Source organism: Protopterus annectens, chromosome 3.part1 (genome assembly GCF_019279795.1).
Source record: "Protopterus annectens isolate FY-2018-M chromosome 3.part1, PAN1.0, whole genome shotgun sequence".
Taxonomy (NCBI): domain Eukaryota; kingdom Metazoa; phylum Chordata; order Ceratodontiformes; family Protopteridae; genus Protopterus; species Protopterus annectens.
This window is the reverse complement of record NC_056732.1, coordinates 1,458,838,392-1,458,865,641: the sequence shown is the minus strand read 5'-3', so window position 1 is coordinate 1,458,865,641 and position 27,250 is coordinate 1,458,838,392. Positions and strand designations below refer to the sequence as shown.

Genomic DNA, 27,250 nt, shown 5'->3' with positions numbered 1-27,250 from the left:
ATAGAGACTATAAATTTACCATTAAAGAAACAAGCTATGCCTGGTTTATAGTGTTTTGAATGTGATAGTGGTCTTTAAAGTTGTGTTTCAGCAGATTATTTGCTGGTTTCTTAGTCATATTTGTCCTTCTACGTTATGCATGTTAATTCTGTGTTATTTTGCCAAGCACTACCTCAATACCATAGTCCCTCTAGTATTACAGAGTGGAAAGACTCAAAGTTCTGAATGCGATGTTCATTCCATTTAACCATGCAAGGAGAAGTAATAATGAATAGTTCCACTGCAAAACCTAGAATTAATAAAAGCTGATAAGCCACAATGCCAAAAACTAAATGCTCAAAAACACAATGGCAAAATCTCAAACTCGTCTTCTCTGCAACCCCTCATACTTGTGCACTTTAGAACACTGAAAGCCCATAACACTGAAATTCAAAAAAATTGAGACCAAAATCTTGAAAATTCAAAACACTAAAAACTCAAAACCTTGAATCCCAGAACATTCAAAAAAATATAAGAAACCAACATGTACCATATTCCAGCACAACTACATACAGCAATAAATAAAAAAGCAAACCATATTACAATTCAAATATAAGCAGGGGGACAAGCCACCCTGTACCCCCCACACCCCCTGCTACTTAAATATATCAACTCTGAGATCCCACTACGCTACACTAAGATGTGTTATGTTGTAGTATAGCAAGTAAGAAGGGAACATGACTGAGGTAACCTATGAAACCCCAGTAAGTATTGGAGAGATACATAGTAATGTGTAATGTTTTAACAGTGAAGTAGTGTTTCTAATTGAAGGTTGAGGCTATTTTTTTACAATTTAAACAGGCAGTCATGAAGCGCAGAATGGTATGTTTGCCATTTTGTTCTGTGTAGTGCGATCTCAGAGCTGATATATTTAAGTAGCAGGAGGTGTGTGCCGCCCCCACCCCCACATGGGGTTGCAGGGTGGCTTGCCTCCCTGCTTATATTTGAAGAAGTGTGATATGGTTTGTTTTTTATTTGTTTCTGTATGTAGTTGTGCTGGCATATATTAAATGTAGCTTCCTATGTTTTTTCAATGTTATGGGATTCAATGTTTTCAGTGTTTTAAATTTTCAAGATCTTGGTCTCAATGTTTTGATTTTCAGTGTTATGGGTTTTCAGTGTTCTAAAGTGAATCTGTTTATGTGTGTGTATATATATATATATATATATATATATATATATATATATATATTTATATATGTGTGTGTGTGTATATATATATATATATATATATATATATATATATACATATATTATATTATATATATGTATATGTATATATATATATATATATATATATTATATTATATATATGTATATGTATGTATATATATATATCTATATGTATATATATATATATATATATATGAATATAATATATATATATATATATATATATGTATGTATATATATATATATATATATATATATATATATATATATATGTTTGCTACCATAATATTGGCAAACAAAACAATTTCCGACTAAGACACTGAACCACAACCATGAAAAAAAATGCAGCAAATCACAATGTTGAATCAGCTGAGAGAATTCAGCTGATTCAACATTAAAATCAAAGACATGACGTGATGTCTGTGTAGAAGCATAGAAGCACTAAACTCCTACACCTAACATCACGTTTTTGCAGGGGGGCAAGCCCAAATGCACAGTGCATTCGCTGATATAAACATTCAACATGGAGATGTTCAGCAAGATGGACATTCAAAAATCCAACCACACACATATGTATGTGTATACAGATGTATATTAGACACACACACACACACACACACACACACACACACACACACACACACACACACACACACACACACACACACACACACATATATATACACTCACATATATATGCATGCCATGATTTCAGTTCAATGACATTTTAATTAACATCTGTTTAGCCAGCAAAATTTGGTTGACTAAGCAGATGGTCAACTGGTATGTGAGATCACACAATTCCTGGGATTAAGGAATATGCCCTTTTCCTGGTGTTGTGATCTTGAAGTTGATATATATAATTCACAAGGGGTTCAGGAGGGTGTGCCCCCTGCAAAAAATTATTTTTGTCTTTTTTTTTTTTTTTAATTTTCATTTTGCATGCACTGAAGGAATTGCTCAGGAGCATAGACATTTGGGTCTTTTGATATTTAGCTGTATATCTATATATCTAATCTTCCCCTCTCTAGCTCTCTCTCTTATATATATATATATATATATATATATATATATATATATATGGGTCTACTTTGAAACATCTAAAACCCATAACATCAAATTTCATAACATCTAACACCCATAACATCGAATTTCATAACATCTAACACTACATATCACAAGAAAATAAAATCCCCTCCACATATAACGACACCAAACTACCAAATACATTTTTTACTATGTTTCTGCAGGGGGGCAAGCCCTCCTGCACCCCCTACACCCCCCGTAAATTAAATATACCAACTCCAGGATCACACTACAGTGAGAAAAAGTTAATTTCCGAACCCCACTGTATCAAGACCCCTGCAGAAACATAATAAAAATTGTGTTCGGTAGTTTGGTGTCATTATATGCCGTTATATGTGGAGGGGGTGTTATTTTCATGTGATTTGTACTGTTAGATGCTATGAAATTCGATGTTATGGCTTTTAGATATTCTGGTCTCAATGTTTTGAAATTAGATATTATGGGTTTTAGATGTTTTGAAGGGGACCCATATATTTATATACATATAGATAGATATTTCAGCATTTTGGGATTGTAAAGTTTCACTTTACAATCCCAAAATACTGAAATATTGAAATTCAGTATCTCGAGTGTGTAAAGCCGAAAACTTAAAAACCCGAAACCCCAAAAGTGTGAAATTCAAAATCGCGACTGCCCACATACACCTTCCTCCCTACACTACAGACCAACACAACACACACAAACACAACAAAATATACACATGCGCGGACCCTACATATAAGCAGGAGGGCTGCACCCCCCACACCCCCACTACTTATATATACTAACTCCGAGGTTGCACTAAAACGACAAACACACAAAAGCTACCACTACACATTCTACACTTCCCTTGCACAAACACATCACATACGTACAAATACCACCACTCTCAGCACTTACACATTCACAATCTTATCTACCTACTGTAACCCACACCTCAAAACTCCAAACACACTCACACAAACTAAAATCCCTACCAAAAACCCCTAGTAAAACATTACTTACCTGAAACTCCAGCTACATCCACATACCACACCGCACATCAAGAACACAGGGAATCCCACAACACGTACACACCTCCACAACTGCGGATTCGACATTTCCGCAATCAGCATTTCCGAACTCGGCATTCTGCACCTTCATGCAAGTGCAGTTTCGATACTTCAGTCTCAAGCTACTGAAGTTCCATATTTCAGTAGTTCGAGATTCTGAAGTGAAACCATAGATATAGATATAGATTATACACACACACACACACACACACACACACACACACACACACACACACACACACACACACACACACACAAACCAATACCCAGTCACACCAGTACCCAGTCTACTGCTACATAAACAGAGAAATCTCCCATACCAAAAGTAACCATTTGCATTTTGATCCTCATTCTCTTGTGACTAAGACATCTGGCACTTGGGGAAGAGGAACTTGGTGACCTGTGAAGAAGCCATAACGAATCATGGGAACATAGTGTGAGTGTCTTGTTCATGATTGATTATGCATTATCTGCCTTCTTTAAACTGTTTTATTTAGACTTATTTCAACTTGGGAAGCTTGACTGATACTGAACCACCATTGTCATTGCAAGTTTGCAATAGTTGCTTAATGTAATCTTGAGTATTAAGTTATGTGTATCTAGCTATTATAATTTGGTGACACTGGTCCTTTGTGCAGTACTAGCTATTCTAATTTGGTGACACTGGTCCTTCATGCAGTACTGCCACATCACAAGTGTTCTTTGTATCATTCCAGAATTTGACATCAGGATACATTATTATTTTTTTTAATTCAAAGCTAGAATTGGGGGAAAGCATGCAGCAATGCAGAGCTAACCTTTCTGGGACTGATACATATCATTCTCCCTTTGAAGGCATCCACTGTTCCTTGATACTGGTGAAGCATGTGGCTCCTCCACTGAGTACCCCCAGGGAAGCAAGTTATATCCTTATTAGGAGTTTCTGATTGTATCATTGACCACCACTTATTTTACTTTCCTGGCTTCATTAAGGACTTGTATGTACAGACATCCCATCCACATAAACTAAAGTTTATTGCTGTCCATATTTAAGCACAACTGGGATCTATGGATAGAAAACAGAAAATGTTTGCCAGGACTGCCTCCTGAACTACTAATGGACAGAGGCACCTCCTAAATGCTTTATCCCATGCATGGGTCTGCTTATATTATCTGTGGTATGATCCAGTAATTCTCATAAGGGGTAATATATAATTATCAACTATGGGATGGGTAAGGCCAATTTCTGACCAATGGAATTGGTTAATTTGAGCACCAAAAGGGAAACTGGCTAGGCCTTGTATCCTTTTAGTAAGGTATCTCTGTGAGCATTCCAGTTGTCGCATGTGTATGAACTGATACATGCCGAAGGAGGCATTATATTCAATGATTGGCCTAATGAGGGCTGAGTAAAGAGGGATAATGACATGCCTAAGTCTAGACACAGTCTAATTGTTTATAAGCTGTGCAATAAAGAAGGATTTTCTTACAACAATGGACACGTGTTGAGCTCTAGAACAAGCTCCCCATCCATGTGAAGCAGAGTTCCTCCCTAACCCAATTCAAGTGTAACTTGGACAGTTGGATTGGGAACAGGAAAGTCATCCCTGGTTTGACACCTGTGTCACTAATGGACACAGGCAACCTGTTAATGATTCAGCACTATGAGCACATGAGTGACGGTTAGAGTGTCTGGATTAGGACAAGGAAATAGCCATCATTTTTTAAAGTACTGAATCAGACTTTTCTTAAATTGAGGTAGATAGAGTTCAGATGTAAGATTAGCAGGAAGAGAATTCCAAGTTTTGCCAACAGAGTTAGCAAATAGAGATTCTCCAGCTGCATTGTTGGATTTGACATTTAGAACTAGTAGTCTTTCAGGTGAGTGAAATGTGCTAAGGTTACTGTAGGGGGTGATGAGGTTTTTAAGTGTGGGTGTATTATCTGCTTGGTAGAGGATCTTGTGTGCAACTATTAGTTGGTTAACCTGAAGTAGGTTAGGCAGTTCAAGCCACCCTTGCAGATTTAGGTTAAGACAGTGAGTTCTGTAGGCTGCATTGGTAGCAAATCAAGCAATGTGATTGTAACAGCTAGAAAATTTATTAACGTCAGTTTTGCTGAAGTTTGTAAAAAGAGGAGAGGCATAGAGGAGAGTGGAGAGTAGATGTGTACGAGCAATTACACTTCTAGCTAATGGTGTTAGGAAGGGCTTGATCCTGTATAGTGAGCCAAGTTTTTTATTAACTGTGTTAATAGTTTTATTGATATGCAGATCAAACTTAAGGTTATTATTTACTATAACTCCTAAGAGTTTGGTTGAGGAATCTGTTGAAATAATGGTGGCGTTGTTGGATTTTAATGTAAAGGCTGTAGGGGAAGACCTATGAGTGGGGGAGAAAAGCAGCAGTTTGCTTTTTAGTAGAATTTAACATGAGACGATGGTTAAGGAACCAGTTTTCAACTGTGTTAAAAGTATTTTACGATAGAATCTGCAACTCTGTAGATGAAGTGTTTGAGCATATTAAAGTGGAGTTATCCACATATTGAATGCATGTTGCATTTGGGATGACCGTATACAAATCATTAATGAAAATGGAAAATAATACTGGACCTAATATGGAGCCTTGGTGTACTCAGAGTGTGATGGGTAAAAGGGTAGATAGTTTGCTCTGCCATAGGACAGCCTGCTGTCTGCCACTGAGATATGATTGAAACCACTGAATGGCCTGGCCCTCCAGGGAAATGGATTTCAGAGTGTTCATAGGTTCATAGGTAGGTACTAGACTATTGCCCCTAGGTCCTATATAAACCTAGCCAAAAAGGTACCCTGGCTTTTGCCACCCAAGAAAATTACTTACCTGTGCCCCAGTCGAGCAGAGCCACAGAAGTGATCCCTGGGTGAAGTTCCTATTTCCCATCCAATCATCAAGATTTTTCTTGAAGAGTGCTAATGAGGAGCTTTGTTTGATATAAATAGGTAGTTTGATCCAGAGTATGGGAAGTCTCTGGGACAGGAATCTATCCCTCCAGCATGTTCTGTTTATTGTGGTGACAAGGTTTAGGTCCCTAGAGCCTGTAGCTCAAGAGATTGGGATTTCTTTAAGTGGAGCATGTCCAACAGCTCTGGGTTTGACATAGCTTTGTATGTTAGGCAGAGATCGCCTCTGAGTAGGCGATATGCGATGGAGTAAAGCTGGAGTTTTTTGAGACAGTCTGCGTAGGGCATCTGTTTTAGGCAAGTAATCCTCTTTGTTAGGTATTTCTGTGGCCTTTCTAGTTGTTGTAGTCTTGTGAGGTACATACCAAAAAGGGAGTTGTACTCTATAATGGGTCTATGGAGTAACAAGTAGAGGGGAACAATGACCTCTTTTTTCCTTAATGAGAAACCTTTTGTGATGAGGCGTGCCACGTAGAAGAATTTCCTATCAAAGGAGAGACTACTGTCCACCTGTGTCCCAGGGTCTTATCACACTTTCGGTGTTAAGTAGACTACCGCCTATGTGGTAGTTCATGGGTACAGAGTTTTTACCAAAAGGGATGACAGTGCACTTTTTGGCATTGAGCTTGAGGCCATGGCTTTGACACCAGGCATCTGTCTCAGTGAGGCCCTTTTGTAGGATGTCCACATTGTTAGGTGTTTCGACTATGGCTCCTAGTTTGCAGTTATGTGCCAACTTCGTTAGCCAAAGACATTCTGTGTTAGCCTGTACTTCAGAGAAGTAGATACCAAACAGGAGAGGACCCTGGACTGAACCCTGTGGTACTCCACTTGTCACTGATCTGAAGTCGGATTTGGAGTCTGTTACTTTCACAGTGTGGGTTCTGCCAGTGAGCCAGTTGGCAACCCATCTTCTGAAATAGGGATTTATACCTAGTTTAGTGAGTTTATCTATAATTCCAGAGTGGGGGATGGTGTCGAAAGCCTTGGTGAGATCTAGATAGGCTGTGTGAACCACCTTACCCTCATCTATGGCTTTGGTGACTGCTTCAAAGAAGTCTATCAGGTTTAGGAGACATGATCTGCCTTTTACAAACCCAAACTGGGTGGGGTCCAGGGGTCTATATGACTAGACCAAAAGATCACAACAGCAAATGTATGTACAGTGACACATTTACATCGATGTACATAACAGAGCGAAACACCTAAATGGCAAAAGCTGGAACGCAGAACATGTTTCATAGCCAGCAGCATGATGGTGGGGATAAGGAAATATATCCTTTTCCCCACTGTAGTGCGGTCTTGGAGTTGGTATATTTAAGTAGGGGGGTGTGGTGGGCAAAGCTCCCCACATGGGGTTGCAGGGGGCTTGCCCCCCTGCAAAAGCTAATTAATTTAATATTTTAGTTTAGATTTTACCTACCTGTGTGGCACATTATGATGATGAAACACGTTTGGCGTTCCGGTTTTCATCATTTAGGTGTTTCACTCAGTATGTACATCGACGTAAATGTGTCGATGTACATACATTCGCTGTTGTGATCTTTCGGTCTAGTCATATAGAACCAGAGTCCAGAGTTTGGAGATTACCAATTTCTTTGTTTATAAGTTCCATGATGATATGTTCCATGGCCTTGCAGACCAGGCTCGTCAGGCTAATGGGGTGGTAGTTCCTGCAGTCAGTGGTGGAGCCCCTTTGTGGAGTGGAATAACTGTCGCTGTTTGCCATTCAGTGGGCACAAAGCCTGAGGTGAGGCTGTGATTGAACTTGATACTTAGGTGGGGTGCCAGTTCGTTCTGTAGTTCGTGTAGAATGCAGCCTGGGATGTTGTCAGGTCCCGTGGATACTGTGTTCTTGGCTTTGGAGAGTGTGGTTATTACCTGTGCAGCCGTGATTACAGGAACTTTGCATTCTTCTGGTATAGAGATAGGTTCAGTGCTAACTTTACCCCCCTCTCACCCCCTAAAGGGCCCATCTGCCAAGATGTTGGCTATATCAGTTGGTTCTGTATACTTAGTGCCATTGTACTGTAACTCAGAGCAGATCTGAGTGTTGCCATTGAGATTCTTGACATAGCTATAGAATGCTTTGTGGTTGTCTTTAGAAACAGTGGCAATTTTGTTTTCATAACTAGCTTTGGAGGATTTTATGAGGCTCAGCTTCTTACTCAGGCTGACCAGGGAGTTCCTCCATTCATGGCATTTTTCTCTTTTTTGCAACAGTTAATTTCTTCAGTTGTAGAGTTTGTTTATGGCAGGGAACCATCAGATTGGCTTCCTTTTTTTGGAGGATAGCATCTTGGTTCTCTTAGGGAGTGCATAATCCATGCACTTGTGTAAGTGCTTATAAAGTGCATTTGTAGGATTCAGCAGTCGTACCTCTATTGTCCGTCTGCATGGGTGTCATGAAGTTTGCCACTTTTGTCTTAAGAAGTGTGAAGTTGGCTTTGGAGAAATTTTTTATGTTGGTTTTCCTAATGGGGGGTGGGATGTGGATGTCTAGGGTGATTTGCTTGTGGTCGGATCTGAGCAATGAGGAATTAACCTCTGGTGTGGAACACCGGTTGCCCATGTTGGTAATGACCAAGTCTAGGATATTGCTGCCCCTGGTGGGGGTGTGGATAAGTTTATCCAAGGCATTGGAATTTATGAATTCCAGAAAACGTTGAGCAAAAGAGTTGGTACATGATTAGTTTTCCCAGTTGATGGTGGGGTAGTTGAAATCACCCATTATTAGGGTGTTAGGTTGTACCCTAATATTTTCCAGTGTATCAAGAAATGAGGGGCAATGGTGGGGGATCTGTAGCAAGCTACAGTTTGGATTGCAGTCTTGCCCAGAGTTAGTTGCACTTGGATATTCTTGGATGCATTATGCTGAGCAACTAGCTGGAGGTGTGGATATCCTTAATGAATATGGACACGCCTCCGCCTTTAGTGTTTCGGTCCAGGTTAGGTGGCCAAAAGGTGTGGTATGAATTTTAGCCTGGTAATGCAGTGGTGCTCTCTGGAGCCTTGAACCAGGTCTCTCTCACTGCACAGATGTCGATGTTCTCCATTTTAAGGAGTGCCTCGAGTGAGTGAATGTTGAGGTTTAGACTTCTAGCATTGAGTAGCATTACACTTAGATATTCCTTGCTTGTACCCGTTATGGTGGTGAATTTGTCATTTGAACCTTGCCTAAAAAAGGCACTATACGGGTGGCAAGAGCCTTAGCTAGTATTGGAATCCCAAAGGTGACAGGTGCAGGCCATCTCTGGCAAAGCATCGTGGTCTGTCGATCATGTCATCCCAAGCAGACAGATATTGGATCCCCTTAGAATGACACCAGAAGCTTAGCCAATTGTTGAAGTCAATAATTTTGTCCTTGTATTGTGGTATCATTCTGGGTGATGGTAGGATGCTACTCAAGGTAGGGTCATACCTGCCTGGGCTACAAGATCGGACAGCTCCTCCATGTCTCTTTTCATGTAGTCCAGGGAGGTACGTCTCAGGTCATTCACACCAACATGGAAAATGACAGAGTCATATTTGTACTTGTTGTGGAGTGACCTGAGTGCATGCGTTATCTGCTGGATCCTGGCACCCAACAGGCAGCTGACAGTAACTTTCTCCTTGTTTAGCCTGGTGAGTGGAACATCAGTGTGCCTGACAATAGTCACTTGTGACGAGTGTTGGGTATGTTGTTTATGCTTATGGGCTGTGGTTGAGTCGCACACTGAGTTTGTGGGCTCTGTGTCATTTGGGTTGTGTTGGGGGGTGGAGGTTGCTTGCGTTTCTGCTTTGGAGGTCCCTGTTGCTTGGGCAGATTTTTATTGAGAGCCTCCACGAATGTAGGTGTGTGTTTTGTGTTTCTGTGTGTGTGTTTTGGTGGTGTAGGTTTTGAGGGACTATGTGATGAGTGTGGTGTGGTGCAAGTGTTTACCTTCTCCTCTTGACTGTCTAGTCCAGTCTTGAGTGAAGAGAGCTTTGCTTCCAGTTTGGCTATATAAGTGCATCTCTCACAGGTTGTAGTGTTGGGTGGTAGGAGGAGAGTGTTGTCTGTGCACATGAAGCAATTGCTGCATTGCCCCCAAGATGCCCAGATTCATCAGGTAGACAGGAGAAAACACCGGGAGCTGACCCTTAGACATGCCTGGATAGGTGCTTATTTATTAAGTACTAAAAACTGTTTTCATCTAGACAAGTGAGGAAAGTTGAGTGCTGTAGTAATTTGTAGCTTATTTTGTGCTTACAATGAGTTCTGAACAAGTGCTGATCTCAAAGAAACAGATTTGATTGCTAAAACTAAAAAATGGCTAGCTCTAAGGGAGAATTAGAAGAGCAGACTTTATGGTGCCGGGAATAGTTTAACCTTAGCTAGGGTTAAAGTGTTTTTTTTTTTTGGTCCGTGAAGTGGCCCAAAGCCTATTTCTAAGTAGCATTTTTTGCCTGGTTTCTTTTGAGAGACTTGCAGCAACCTTTGTTTTGGTTCTAATAGTCCATGCTGGTGCATGGGTGTCAAGGATGGATAGGAATTTGGTATTAAAGTAATTTACTGCTTCTTCGAGTGGTAATTGTTTCAGAACTGACCAATTGCTAGATTTGAGTTTATTTTGGAAATTTGTGCAGTTGAAATTCTTGTTTTAAAAATGGACTGGTTGTGGATATCAGCTTTTTGCCTGATTTAAATAGGTGAGGAGGTGATTACTTATATCATCAGGCAGTGTCCCACTCTTGTATTTGTAGGGATGGGTGTTAACAAGAATCCGATCCAGAATATATACTTTATTGTTGGGTTTACTGATCCTAGTGGGGGAGGATATGACCTTTAAAAATCCATAAAGGTTTATGTGGTGAGTGGTGGGTTCTGAGGAAAACGTTCCAGTCTATGCTGAAGTCCCCAAGTACAATGGTTTCTTGGGGGATAGTTGCTGGATAACCAATGTAGTATGTCTTCAAGGGTATTTATGTTATTACCTGGGGGAATATAAACTCAGACAAGATTTATACATTTGTTTTTATTAATGTGGAGCTTAGTGATAAGAATTTCAGCATTGCCAGATTGGGATGTTTGCAGAGTATTATTGGACACTTCGAGCATGGATTTGTACAGAGCAGCTACCCCACCTCCCTTCCTATTGGTTCGATCAAGCCTTAGGATGTTATAGCCTGGTGGTATAACTTCATTATCTGAAGTAGAAGGTTTTAGCCAGGTTTCAGTAAGACATAGTATGTCTGGGGAAAGAACATCTAAGAGGGCACGTAGGTATTGAATCTTATTTACACTTCTGATATTTAGGTGATTGATCAAGAGTGAGTTTGAGGGTTTGTCTAAGATTTGTGTAATAGTGTGACAGTTAGTAAAGGACCTAGAGGCAGTGGATGAGGATGGGCCAGGAGTTTGAAATATTTAGTGTAGCTGTTATTTATTTATAGGTTCATAGGTTAGTACTAAGCTAACTGCCCTTGCGAGACATTTTAAGCCTAGCCAATTATCTCTTGTGAGACTCAAACCCTGCACCTTGTGTTTGTAAGGCAAACACCTTAACCATTAGGCCACCCTGCCAACCCTATTTGGGTGGATATCTCCATCCATTGCCAGGTTGCATTGTAATTTGATTGTGACCTTCCAGAGTTTAATTAATAGACGTTGGTATCTTTTGGTTTTAGAGTTGGCATATCTTGTTCTAATGGGATGCTGATACCTAGTAAGTAAGGAGTTAGATAGGAGGGGATGCATCAAGTGATCAAGCTTGTGTGGCGCTATAAAAGTGGAGGTTTGGCCTTTTCTGTAGTGGAAACCTGGGTATTTATTATATTCATAGGCAGTAAGAAGATATGGGATGAGCAGAAAGAGTAGCAGGGAATATAGTGGTAGTATTTTAATTGGTTTCATTGCAATCCATCTCTAATGGACATAGGCAGACTGTAAATAATTCCTCTCCTAGGCCTTTACTTGTAAATGTTTTCATCTCCCAACCCCTGCTTACACTTAGCAAGGGTACCAGATGCATGGTGAGGCTTAAAAAGACCCGTGCCATCATTAGCCTAGTACATACCTATGAACCTATGAATCCAAAAGTTAGGTCACTGCCCACATAGATTCCTAAATCCCGAACAACTGGGTCAGCTCTTAGGGGCATATTGTCAGTGTGATAGTTTCCAAAGGTAGATGACTTCCAGAGGAGCAATAATGCATTTTTTGGCATTTAGTTACAGTCAGTGATTTTGGCAATAGTTATTTGTTTAGGAAAAACTTTCCTGCAGGATGGCTAAGTCATTTGGAGATTCAGTGACTGCTCCTAGCAGGTGACTGGCCTCTTTGTGAAGGTAAGGTCCCCTATTTTGATTTATTGTGTTTTGTCTGTAACCTAGTTCATAGGTTCATAGGTGTGTACTAGGCCAATGGCCCTGGAGCCTTTACAAGCCTAGCCCATAGAAGTGCCCTGGCATCATGCCGCCGTTACTTCCCGGTGCCTCTATCAAGTAGAGCCACTGGAGTGATCCCCGGTGTGAACTTTCTAGCTCCCATCCGCTCATCAAGATTTCTCTTGAAAAGGGCCACTGAGGTGCTCTGCTTGAAATTATGGGAAGTGTATTCCAGAGCATGGGCAGTCTCTGGGTTATGAACCTGTTCTGTTGATTGTGGTAATGAGGTTGAGGTCCCTGGAGCATGTAGTACGGAGGGACTGGGATTTCTTTAGGTGTAACTTTTCTAACAGGACTGGGTCAGGCATGGCTTTGTAAGTCAAGCAGAGATCACCTTTTAATTGACAATATGATTCAGAGAAAAGCTGGGGTTTTTTGAGTCTGTCCATGTAGACCATGTGTTTAAGGCCTAGGATCCTCTTTGTGAGGTACTTTTGTGGCCTTTCCAGCTGTTGCAGGTGTTTATTGCGGTACATGCCAGATGGGGCATTATACTTGATGATTGGTCTAATAAAGGAAGAGAGAGATGATGACCTCTTTCTTCCTGGATGCAAAACCCTTGGTATTGAGATGTGCCACATAGAAAGACTTTCTGACCACAGTGGAAATGTGGTGGTCGTAGGAGAGGTTGCTGCCAACCTGTGTCCCCAGATCTCTTATAACATCTTAAGTGTTCAGTGGGCTACCATCAATGTGGTAATTAGTGGGAAATTATTTTTTTCCAAAGGGAATGATGATGCATTTCTTGGCATTAAGCTTAAGGCCATGGTTTTGGCACCAGTCGTTGGTCTCAGTGAGGCCTTTCTGTAGGATGTCTACATCACTTGGGGAGTTAATAATGGCTCCCACCTTGCAATTGTCAGCAAACTTGGTCAGCCAGAGTCCCTCCATGTTGGCCTGGACTTCTGTGAAGTAGATGCCAAACAAGAGAGGACCTAGGACCAATCCCTGTGGGATTCCACTCATGACTGGTTGGCAGTCTGACTTGGAGTCTGCTAGTTTCACACTGTGAGTTTTATCTGTGAGCCAAATTGCAACCCACCTAGTGATATAGGGGTTGATACCTAGTTTGGTGAGTCTATCAATAATTCCTGAGTGGGGAATGATATCAAAGGCCTTGGCCAGATTGAGGTAGGCTGTATGAACTGCCTTGCCCTCATCCACAACTTTGGTGACTGACTCAAAGAAGTCAACCAGGTTGAGCAGACTTGATCTACCCTTCACAACACCAAATTGCATGGGATCCAGAGTTTGGAGATTCCGTATATCCTTTTTAATTAGGTCCATGATGATGCTCTCCATAGCCTTACATATCAGACTCATCAGGCTAATGAGGCAATAATTCCCAAGGTCTGCAGTCACTCCCCCTTTATGGAGAGGGATGACTGTAGCAGTACGCCATTTGTAGGGGCAAAGCCTGACGTGAGGCTGTGATTGAACAGGGCAAGTGTGGTGGCAGTTCACTTTGTAGTTCATATAAAACACAGCCAGGAATATTGTCATATCCCATGGAAGCTGTATTCTTGGCCTTGGACAATGCAGCTTTAGCCTGTGCTGCAGTAATGCTGGGTGCCTGGCATTCTTCCAGTATTGTGATTGGTCCTTTAGGGGTGGAGAGAGGGGTAAAGTTGGCACTGAATCTGCTGGCCAGTATGTTGGCAATATCTGTTGGCTCAGTATAGGAGGTACTATTGTGGAGTAACTCAGAGCAAATCTGGGTATTGCCATGGAGATTCTTGATATAACACTAGAAGGATTTGTGTTTGTTTTTAGTGTCTGCCGCAATTCTGTCTTCATAGCAAGCTTTAGAGGTTTTGATGAGGGTTCTCTTTTTGTTGACGCTAATAAGGGAGTTTTTCCAGTCTTGGGACTTCACCTTTTTCTTCAACAGTTTCTTTCTTCTGTTGTAGAGTTTGTTAGTGGCAGGGGACCACCAGATTGACATCCTTTTTTTGGAGGAGAGCGTCTTGGTTCTGTTGGGTATGGCTAGTTCCATGCATTTATGTATGTGTTCTTACAGTGCATTGGTGTATGATGTGGCTGTCATGCACTTATTTTCCATTTGCATGGGTGCCGTGAAGTTAGCCACCTCTGTTTTTAGGATCCCAAAGTCAGCTTTGAAGAAGTTTTTCCTAATGGTTACCTTTGCTGGTGGTGTGGGTGAAATGTGGATTTCCATGGTAATTAGTTTGTGGTTGGATCTAACCAGGGAGGAATTGACTGTTGGTGTTGAGCAATGGTTGCCCATGTTAGTAATAACCAGGTCAAGGATGTTGCTTGTGCTAGTGGGGGTAAGAATGAGCTGGTCCAGCGTAATGGAATTAATGAATTCCAGGAAGCGCTGGGCAAGTGTATTGGTGCATGAGTAGTTTTCCCAGTTGATGGAGGGGTAGTTGAAGTCACCCAGTATGAGAGTGTTTGGTTGGACCCTAATAGTTTCCAGGGTGCTTAGGAATTTAGAATGAGAGTCTTGGGACATGGTTGGGGACCTATAGCAGGCTACGATCTGGATCGCCGTCTTACCCACTGTTAGTTGTACCTGAAGTATCTCCGATGTGTTATGCTGGGCTACTAGTCTGGAGGTGTGCATATCCTTTATGAATATGGGCACCACCACCTTTGGAGCTTCGGTCCATGTTTTGGGCCCGAAAGGTATGGAATAAGTTATAGCCTGGTAGCACAGGAGTGCTTTCTGTGGCTTTAAACCAGGGCTCTGTTACAGCACAAATGTCGATTTTCTCCATTTTGAGAAGTGCTTCAAGTGAGTGCATCTTGAGATTTAGACAGCTAGCGTTGAGCAGCATGACCCTCAGATTGCATTTATTTATAGCTGTTACTGTGGTTAATTTGGTCTTTGGAACACTGCCTAAAAAGGCACTATAGGGGTGGCAAAAGCCTTAGCCAGTATCCAGAAACCTAGGGGTGACAGATGCAGGCCATCTATGGCAAAGCATCGAGGTCTGTCACTCATGTCATACCAAGCAAACAGATACTGGATCCCCTTAGAATGACACCAGAAACTTAGCCAATTATTGAAGTCAATCATTTTCTGCTTGTACTGCGGTATCATTCTGGGCGATGGTAGGATGCTGCTCAGGGCTCGGATCATACCTGCCTGGACCACATAATCCGAGAGCTCCTCCATGTCTCTTTTCATGTAGTCCAGGGAGGTGCATCTCAGGTCATTCACACCCACATGGACAATGACAGAGTCATATTTGTACTTGTTGTGGAGTGACCTGAGTGCATGTATTATGTGTCGGATCCTGGCACCTGACAGACAGCTGACTGTTACCGTCTCACTATCGAGTCACCTATGATTAGTGTATTGGGCTCAGTCCATTGGCAGTCCATGGGGTGAAACTGGGACATATTCAGCAGGTGACATTTTCTTGGAGACCAGTTCTGGACCTTTTCTTTACTAAATCAGTTTATGATAGTATCCAAGTTCAAAATGTTGTCACTTCACAGCTTGTTACCCATATTCTCCATTTGAGTTTTCTAGTGACCTTAGATTTAAAAGATACATATCATCACATTTCTGCAGGTACAGAATTCATGTTTTGTAAGGTTTTCTTTGTCTTGATGACATCATCAGTTCTCGCCTTATCCTTTAGGCTACCGACTGCTCCAAGGCTGTTCAGAAAGTCTCTAGCTCCTGTGATTGCCCACTGTAGACTGCAACATTCACATTTCTCTTATTTAGATAACCTGCTATCTTTATGGAGTAATTTTCAAAGTGCCAGGAATCTCTCACTTGGGTAAGGGATCTGCTACCTAGGCTTTGATTCCATGAGAATATTCAGAAGTCTTTTCTGACTCCTTCTCACAGGATTGTTTTCCTGGGGAGTCTCCTGGACACCTGAGTTCTTTATCCAGATCTGTTTGTGAGGCTTTCCACTCACACTTCCATGTCAGCAAGGGAATTCCCTAGGATTCTGGGTCTCATGGTATCAATGATAGTCATCTTTCAAGACTACATGAGAAAGACAGAATAGTATTTGAAATCTTTATGGTTCCAGCATCAACATCCCTTAACTTTTCAGATTTCAGTTTTGGGGTTTGTGAAAATGGAGATTGTGATTGAGACACCAGATTTCTCAGAGTCCAGGTCTCCCATTCTCTTTTCCTGCTCCAGCACAGTCTATCTCAAGATATGCCCCAGACTTTGCTGTTGGTGTAGTGTCAATATGGATAAAAAATGTGCAGGGTCCATGTAACAAAAATACAGACAAAAACACATAAACATAAAATAGATGTTAGCTCTCGTAGGTGCTGTCAAATCTCTGTCATTTGTGGTCCCTGGAACTACTTCAGGAGTTTGCAGACAACACCATAGTTATGTTATATAAACAAGCTAGGGGTTAGCAGATCTTACTGTCTGTGCAGAGTACTCATAGTAGCCAGGGATATTGCTTTCAGCACAGTCTCATTCTACAGGCATCTTACATAATGTCAGAGCAAAGCTGTGTGGCAGACAAGTTGAGCAGAACCAGAACAAACAGCAAATGGAAACTGAATCAAAGGGTTTTCCAAGATTTGATTCATCTGTGGGGGATACCTCAAATAGATCTTTTTGCTTCCACTCTAAACAATCAGTTGGCAAAATTCAGTCTCAGCATTCCATGCAAGAAGGCCTGGAAGACAGGTGCTTTTTCATTTCTTTGGGCAAGAATGTTCCTGTATGCTTTTCTACCATTTCCACTATTATCCAGTATACTTCTGAAGATTCAGAAGGACTCCCCAGAGATCACTGTGGTGGCTCTGTTCTGGCCAGGCAACAGTTTGTTCTCCCTTCTTCTGGAAATAGCCAAGGGCAATTACCACAAGCTTCCTCACAAACTGGATTTGCTCGTACAAGACCAGAGGTGTTTTATACATTCCAACCATAAAGAGCTACAGCTGACTATCTGGATGATGGTGTTTTAATACCTTTAAGGCACACTTTTTTTCTGAAGACGTACAGCAAGTATTAATGGAGGCAAGAAAACCTGCTACTAGAAAATATTATATTAGGAAATGGAAAAGATTTTTCAATTGGAGCCAGGAAAAACAAAACAGCATTCATTCAGGGCAAGGTTTTCATGGCTTAGACATTATTTGTATAAGTTAGCATCTTTTAGCCTGTCTCACTTTTCAGTCAAGGTTCTTTTGTTGGCCATTTCATCATGTCTGCCCACGGACCCCCCCCCCTCTTTCAATGCCCTCTCATTTGAAAATGTCTTTAAAGGGGTATTGCAGATTTCTTGTGCTAAGAGGTGGAAAGGTATTCCTCCTAGATAACAGATGGCTCCTCCATAGGATCTTAGTTTTGTGTTAGACAAACTAATCTTTGCTCCATTTGAACCAGCTCATCAGACTGACTTGAGATTTTGACATGGAAACCAGTCTTACTTATTGCTCTGACCTCTGCAAAAAGGGTATCTGACTGGCAAATGCTTATGGTGGATCGACCTTATCTCATTTCCACAGAGAGAGGGTTTCTTTAAGAACCAGTCCTTCATTTAATCCTGCCATTTTATTTGTATTTACCTTAAGCCAAGCTATCAGTCTTTCTGTCTTCTTTCTAGAACCTAACAATGAGGGAGAAAGGATATTCCATAACTTGGATGTCTCCAAACAACTCAAGTACTATCGTGATAGAGTAAAATCATTCAGAACTTGTGATCAATTGTTCATTCCTTGTGAAGGTAAGCAGAAAGGACAACCAGTGTCAAGACAGACTATTCCAGATGGTTGTGTCTTGCTATTACTTGTTGTTACACACATCACAGCAAAACTGTCTGAGGCAGTATCAAGGCTCATTCTGCCAGGGACTTGGCGTCATCTGTGGCTTTTTGGAAAGGGTTGGATTTGGAAAGTATTTTAGCAGCAGCAACTTCATCCTCTGTGCATACTTTTACAAAACACCATAAACTGTTTCCCTTCCTTAGGTCTAGGGCAGGTTTTGCTAGCACTATTCCCAGGGGCTCTTGGACCCACATTTTTCATCCTCACAGTATTTCTAAGCTATAGTAATCTACCCATATAGCTTAAGCTACTGCTGCAGTGATCACAATGAAGAACATACTACAATTGTGCAAGAAAACTTACCATAACAGTAGATGTTCAAATGGTCACTGCTGCAGTAGATACTCCTTCCCACTATTCCCCTTATTTTTGTATGTTTTTATGCTACGGTGTGGACATTTATTTTTATTTTTCTACCATTGCCCTTCTTAGGGCTTTAGTCTCACTCTCTCTCTCTCTCTCTGTTGGCATGAAAGCTCTGAAGTGTTTGGCCTACAAACCTGACTTTTATTCAACTCAGTTCAAGCTGACTAACAGTTTGGGCTTGTGGAAGGTGCCCTGATTCTTGGGAGTTTGACCAGCTGTTATATCCTTAGCAGGATGTAACCTGTATAGCTTCGACTGCAGCAGTGATTATTCAAATATTTACTTTTGTGGTAAGTTTACTTACATAACTGTACTTCCTATATGATTCAGTCATATGAGCTTTGCTCTGGTATATTCCTCTAGCTGCATCAATATTGGTGGCTTTCTCTTTTGGATTCATTGCAGATATAGGACCCGTGAAGATGAGTCTTCAATATTTCCTATACCAGATATGTTCTTACTGAGCCAGCTGACATATGAGACTATCATTCTCACTAGATCAGGAATAAGGTGAGAGGACACACTGATGTCCCCCTCACCAGGCTGAGTAAAGAGAAAGTCATGGTCAGTTGCTTATCAGGGGCCAGGATCCACCACATTACGCATGCACTCAGGTCATTGGACAATAAGTACCAGCATAACTCAGGCATAGTCCATGTGGTTGTAAATTAGCTAAGACGTACCTCCCTGGACTATATGAGGAGAGACATCATGGAGCTCTTGGAATGTGTCCCAGGCTAGTATGAGCCTAGCATTGAGCACCATTTTTCCTTCTCCAAGGATGATGCCACAATATGAACAAAAGATGAGTGACTTTAATAGTTGGCTTAGCTTCCGGTGTCATTCTAAGGGGGTGCAGTATATTTGTCATCATGGAAGGAGATGGTCAATAGACCACGCTGCACCTTTCCCCTCTAGGCTTTCAAATATTAGCTAAAACATTGCCCTCCTACATAGTGCCTTTTTAGGCAATGCCAAATGCAAACTGAAAGTACTTCTGACATAACAACTTAAAACGAAGAAATCTAAAGATTTTACTGCTCGATGATAGGAGACTAAGCAAAAAAACTCCACTCTGAATGTTGATGTCTGTAAGGTCACAGAGTCATGGTTTAAATCCACAGAGAGCACACCAACAGTGCAAGAGCTTATTGTAAATGGAATCCGCCTATACTGAGCCAGAAGATATAGAAAACCTAGTGGCTGACAAATTCAAATCTAACTTTACCCCTCTCTCCCAATCAACCTTCCCTCAGGTAGTATCATCAAATATAACTCTCCCTGCAATCACTAGGGAACAGGTCCTTAATGCTCCTCTAAGACCAAGAGCTTACTCAGGCATAGTCCATGTGGTTGTAAATTAGCTAAGACGTACCTCCCTGGACTATATGAGGAGAGACATCATGGAGCTCTTGGAATGTGTCCCAGGCTAGTATGAGCCTAGCCTGCATTAATGAGCCCAGGCAATTTCCCAGGATGCCTTCTAAATAACATGAAATGTGATCTATCAGGCCCTCTGGAATTGCTGTTTAACTGTAGTCTTCAAACAGGCTTCATGCCTTATGAATGGATGAGAGCAGCAGTTATCCTCTGCATAAAGGTGGGCCATCTACAGACCCTGTTAACTACAGACCCATAAGCCTCTCTGGTCTCATAAGAGTTATCATGGAAGTGATTAATAATGACATAAGAAACCTCCAGACACTGGACCCAACCCAATTTGGTTTAATCAAAAGCAGGTCATGCATACTCAACCTGGTGGACTTCTTTGAGAAAGTCACCAAAGCAATGGATAAGGGTAGAATGGTTCACACTACCTACCTTGACCTGGCCAAGGCATTTGAAACAATCCCCCACTCAGACATTGCTGACACAGTTAAGACATTAGGTCATACCCTTATGACTTCTGGTAACTAGCCATCTGGCTCACAGACAGGACCCAAGAAGTTAGAATTGGGGAGTCCACCTCTACAAAGAAGCCAATCACAAGCAGAGTCCCTCAGGGATTGGTTCTGGGACTGCTCGTTTTTGGCATTTAGTTTTCTGAAGTCAAGGCCATCAGTGGCCTCTGGCTGAATAAATTTGCAGATGTTTGCAAGTTACGAGCTGTCATTGAATCGTCCACTGACACAGATGTCCTCCAGGAAGGGCTGACACAGACAAACTGATGCCAGAGCCATGGACTAAATCTAAATGCCAAAAAATGTATAATAGTACCCTTTGGGAAGTCATTCACCCCTGGTAAGTATCATATTGACAACACAACCTCACGAGCTGACCCAGTAGTCAGGGACTTGGGACACACAGACAGTAATCTAGCCTTTGATCATCGCATGTCTACAGTATTGAGGAAACCATTCTATGTTGTGCAAGTTATAGACAAAAGTATGCCATCTAGGTCCAAGGAAGTCTTTGTTTCACTACATTTGGCATTCATCAAACCTATCATTGCACAATGCCCCCTTTGATATGTACCTAACCAGGCATAACAAACAATAGGAACGTCCACAGAGGTTCTTCACTAAATGAATACAGGGAGTAAATAACATTTCCTATGCAGACCACCTCAAGGCCCTATCCCTGTATTCTGTCTCTTAAAGGCCGTTGAGGAGAGAGCTATGCCTGGAATACAAGGCAGTGTCAGACCCCACTGTGATGGACCTCCTGCATTTCCACAAAACAAAACAGTACCAGAGTCACCCATTGTAAAGTCTTAAAACTTGCCTGTGATATAAATAGGACCTGCTGGAGAGACAGGTATGTATCCAAGAGAGTACTCCTTCTCTGGAACAGACTCCCCATCCATGTGAAGCAGAGTTCCTCCCTAACCCAATTCAAGTGTAACTTGGACAGTTGGATGGGGAAGAGGAAATTCATCCCTGGTTTGACACCTATGTCACTAATGGCCACAGGCAACCTGTTAATGATTCTTCTCCCAGACCTCTGCTTGTAAATGTTTTCACCTCCCTAGCCAGAACTTCTCAGAGATTTGGGATGCATGGCAAGGCTTAAAAAGGCCACTGTGGTCATTAGCCTAGTAAACACCTATGAACCTGTAAATAAATTCCTAACTGCCTTCCCCGAAGTTGGGAGATCCCTCTAACTACCATTGGCTGTTAGAGTTCCCTGAAGTCAGGCAGGTATTGTTTTTTGGTAGTGGGATTCCAGATGGTCATTGTTGTCTCTTGATTTACAGAAAAGTGCTTGCTAGTGGCAGGATGAAGTAGCAGTCATGGCGTGTGATATTCATACCTGAGCATGTTGATCTCTGGAACACGATGATAGGTTTTAATTGCTGGAGAGAATGAACTGAGCCACAGACCCCTTAAATCAGCTGATCTATTATGTTCAGAGTAAACTCTGGTAGATGGATCTACTTTCAAAATGTTATAATGGGCAAATCCAACAAAAGGCTCCACAAGGTGTAACATGTAAACTGTTTTTATTGTCTTTCACAATGTGGTGTGTATAACTGTAGATACAACAGACCAACATAACCAGATGCGATCACACTAAAACTAATTCCAAATAATAACTAACAACGACTCCAAAAGCTGAAAGAAAAAATAAGTGGGTTCTTTTCAGAGTGATGTTTTCAACCAGCTAGCATAGCTCTCAACTGTCCAGATTTACGCATAATGTCCAGATTTTTGCCTCATATTTTTGGTCTGTTCCCCATAGAATTTGGTTTTCTAACAAATCACAGAGGATTTAAGTAACTGATAACATACACTTGAGTTTTGGACTTCATATTCTTCAGAAAATGCATGCTAACACAAATCTATAATTCCAGCAACTTTCTAAGCTTGTAAGAGCAATATTTAAAATCTGTACTTATTTTTGGGCCCTTGTTCCCCCATTATTTTAGGCTGTGTCCAGATTTCTTGCTCTAAGAGGTTGAGAGGTATGCCAGCTAGTGACTATTGCCTTGGACTTCCCTGCTGTTTCTTTTTCCCCATTCTTTTGCCTTATTTTTGATTTATATACCTGGTGTTTAGCGGCACTTAAATTTAAACTAGGGATGGTGCAGTGGTGCAGCAGTAGCATTATCACCTCACAGCAAGAGGTTCTCTGGTTCGATTCTCGACTGGGGTGCCGTCTGTGTGGATTCTGCATGTCCCACCTGCGTTCATGTGCGTTTCCTCTGGGTGCTCTGCTTTCCACCTATGTTAAAAAGACATGCATCTGGAGCGTTTCTCCCTGGCCTCTGCTGAAAATTGGCTTTGTTCCAAGTCGGACTTTCCCAGTTAACAAATGTTAAATAAAAATAATAAATAAAATAAAAATAAAAAAAACTTGTTCCTCTGCTGGTCCTCAGTGATAAAGGGCATTGTGTGCTTCTTTTTATCCAATAAATAAAATAACGTGAATAAACAAAGGTTCTTACTTTGATTAGTTTTCTCAGTTGCCTTGATATTAAAGGGATTACGGTGTCATGTATCTGAGATTCGCTGACTTGAACTAAACATGGTTCTGAAAAAACTCTTCCTGGTGCTGTCTCAGATTATCTGGAGGACAATTAAATGGCAGGCAGTAGGTTGGCTGTGTGTGTGTGTGTGTGTGTGTGTGTGTGTGTGTGTGTGTGTGTGTGTGTGTGTGTGTGTGTGTGTGCGCGTGTGTGTCTGGTGTAATTAGTATCTTGTGAGGATTCTTTCATTCTTGAAGCTACATGTTTGTTGCTCTACAAAGTATACACTATTCTGGGTCATTTAGCTCAGTTCTTGTATTTAGACCGAGAACAGTGACTGCAGTGTTTCACTGGATTGCAGAGGTCAGTGTTAGTCACAGCCCAGCCTAGTTTACAGAGCTGTATACACTGGAATATTTTCTGGCATGTTTCTTCTCACTTCTCAACTTCAATGTGATTTCACATTGTATTTGTTGAACATGTAATGAATTCAAGGAGTGCACAATGAACATCACCTATATGCACTGCGTGATATGTAGTCACTGCTGTTACAGAACCTGTAGAACATTTTCCCTAGCTGACTTAAGGAATCTTTGTATTTCATGAGTCAAAGCTTACGTTCTTAAGAAAGTCAGAAGGCAACACCTGTTGGAGTCTGCATCTAGCATCCGAGTAGTTATGTAAAATATCACATAAATTTATGATATTTTACAAGTAAATATATGTAGCCTCTTTTTGTTGTAATTTTAATTTAAAGAGCAAATGGAATATTTATCAATGATATATGTTGTAGGCATTCCCTTACCGTATATTTCTGTCTGTACTGACCGTGATTTCCTGCAGAAAGAGACACACAGTTCATATGACATTAATGTTAAGCTTAGATTCTATACCTAATAATGTCATAAGTTTGAAAGTGTGTTGTTTTTTTTTTGCCTATTTGAAAAGAACATGAAGAACACTGGTGCCTTTCTTTTGCACTGAAAAAATGTTTTCCTTACATTGCATTCACAAACTTGCAAGTAACAGTAATTTTGTATGAAATTAGAATTCTGTGAAGTGTTAAAGCTTAGCATTTAAACAGTACCTCTAAAGTAAAATGTGGATAGGTGGTCATACATTGAAATATGTGTGCTTTAAGATGTCATAACAATGATTTGTTATCTTTTTTTCTGTTTGTCTTTCCTGATAGTCTACACTTGGATATGTGGCTCTCCTAATAAGCACATTTCATGTTCTGATTTATGGATGGAAAAGAGCTTTTGAAGAAGAATGTTATAGATTTTACACACCACCCAATTTTGTCCTTGCACTGATTTTGCCTTGCATAATATTAGTTGGTAAGATCATATTACTTCTTCCATGTGTGAGCCAACGACTGAGAAGAATCCGTAGAGGCTGGGAAAAGAGTCAGTTTACAGAGGAATTGACAAGATCTGCATCTCAGGTGTCACCCGAGAGAGTCACAGTGATGTAAAAATGTCATTGTCATTCTCAATGTCAGCTGATATATTTCCTCTGTGTATAGAATATTTTGAGTGTCATTTCATTGAATCAGTGATTCCTGCAGTGTTATTTTGATGGACTAGACACTTTGTATTTTAATATGTAGATCACATTCCGTCTTGTGTATTAAATATAGATGCATATATTTTAACATGTATTTCTTTTCTATGAAATAAAACAATGCTCTCATGTATCCTAACTCAGCGACTTATCCAAGAATCACTGAGTATGTTTGAAAATAGGATTCCGAAAATACAAATGCTGATTTAATTTATAACAGTGTTTACAGTAGCTCAGTTATCATCATAACTGAATGAAGGGTGTACAACCTTCCTGTAGTGAAAGTAATAGTGAAAAAGACTGTTGTTGCAGATTGTGACTGTGAGGAACAAGTCCTGCCTAGTATGTCATCATTCCCTGCTTAATAAAGTGCTTTGAATTATTGCATCTGCCACAAGGGCATATTGCTTAGTGAGTGACTCTGTTAGAACTCATCTGCCAAAATGGCACACTCATTTGATATATCTATCTGCATTTATTATTTATGGAGCACTTGCATCAGTGAAAATCACTGATGGCACCAGTGTTACTGTTCTGCTGAGGTGCAGAATATGTTTATGTCCCCTTAGGTATTTCCATTTAAACTGTGATTTTGTTCTGCACATTTAAGTCATGTTTATAGTTTCATAAAATGTTAACAAACTTTATATGTTTAATTGTAGTTTCTCTTCATATTTACCTCCTATGACCAAGTATGGCATTTTATGTTTGGGACCCAGAAACAATGGCAGCATTGATTTATGAACTTTGCTAATGTTGTTATCCCTGTGTGTAGAAAGGAGCTGTCAGTATGTATAACCAACCACAGTACACAGAATGTGATATTTGTTTGTTATTCGTTGGACTAACTAAGTAGGGAAGCTGAAATATAATGGCTGTTAGAATTCTATACTATTGTTAATAAGGCACTAAGGTATGGACTATGTGACATGCATTATCCAGTAAGATTACTTCCATCTGTTTGTTCTGTACTGTCCTTATAATGGCAAAGCTTTAAAAGTAGATTCTGCCAAAGCATTACATGCAGCTGCTGCAGCTAACTCGATTTTAAATCCATTATTAATAATGAGCTTTTCAATCCAACAGCTAGTTACCTTCAGTATTGTTTCATTTTGTCTGTTCTCCTTTTGTGCATTTCTGTAATTCTCGCAAACACCTCAACTATATTCACACCTAGTGCAAGAGGCTATGTTTTCAGTGCAGTGCTTCATGACCACCATCTCAAGCACCTCGTGGCTCTCTGTGTTGCCACCTTCATTATTATTATTACTGTTATTTATACCCTTTCACTTTCTTTTCATTCTCACTTTATTTTTATCCTTTTTTTATTTTGCATGCTTCCACCTTTTATCTTGCTATCATTGCATACTAGTTATTTTGCCCACTCTGCACACATCTAGTTTGTTAACTCAATCTGATTTTCTTAACTATCAGCTTCTCACAGTCATTTTTAGTACTACAGCTTGTTCTGTCTTTAAGTAATAAAACATTCAGTGCAACTCATCAGATTCACTACAGTCTTTTGTTTGATTTTTTAGCTAAGTGTTAAAATCATCAGTAGGTTTCTGTGAACCCAGGTTCTTTGAAAAGAACAAATAACTTACAGATAGCAGATTTATCTTTAGTTTGCAGTATTGTTTAATTTTCTAAATAATAGCTGGTGATTTGTCCTTTTTCTTTTCTTTGAGGTTAAAAGTTTGTTAGCTTCTGCCCTGTGAAATATAGAAATGTTGTATATTGTACATTCTCTGGTTCTTTTCAGTTCCACCTGCAGTGAAATACAACTCCTTTGGATCCATACCTTCTGTTTTTCTGAAAGTTTCCTCGCTGTACAAGAGGTGATGGTTGCAGTGGATTAATCTTTTTTAACGAATGAGCTAGTTAACTGGAATAGCTTAAATTGAAAAGTGTTGTGATTCAGTGGGTTTAATAAAATGAAGTGTGAATTACAAAATTTCAGTGTTGAAATAGGAGAGGCAAACTGGCAACTTGCTGTGACTGATAACTGTAATGCTATAAACATCTTATGGTGGAAATGGTTCTTTTCTTTAGCATTCCACAGATGCTTGTGGTGCCATGTAATACAGCAATAACCCACGCCTGGGTGTGGGTAATGCTGGATTTACCCACGGTTGGTGTGGTTTGGTCACGAGGGCGAAGCCCGAGTGGCCAAACAAAGCTGACCGTGTGTAATTCCAGAATTACCCACACCTAGAAGTGGGTTATTGCTATTATACAATGACATTATTTAAGAAAAAAAATAATTACTTTTCTTAAATAATGGCATTGTATAATGCCTCCTTGCTGCCCTTCCGCAGCTGTCTGGTATTCTGCGGCAGTTCTGATGTACTGCACATGCGTATGCCTGCGCAGTACATCAGAGGTGTGGGCAAAAGCAATGGAGAAAGCAAGATCTCAGTTGCTTTTTACAAACTGTCTCGCTATGTTAAAGGAGTTTAACATAGC

General features: G+C 40.6%; 1 protein-coding gene across 2 annotated transcripts in view; it reads left to right on the top strand.

The window, feature by feature from the left end:
• The window catches only part of STEAP2 (STEAP2 metalloreductase), a 266,317-nt gene extending 240,030 nt beyond the window's left edge, over positions 1 to 26,287 (top strand). For both annotated transcript variants that reach the window (XM_044067531.1, XM_044067532.1), the window contains exon 5: positions 24,411 to 26,287. In XM_044067531.1, coding sequence (XP_043923466.1) covers positions 24,411 to 24,695 — 285 coding nt within the window. In that variant the 3' untranslated portion in view covers positions 24,696 to 26,287. The remainder of the gene's footprint in view (positions 1 to 24,410) is intronic.
• The last annotated feature ends 963 nt before the right edge of the window (positions 26,288 to 27,250 follow it).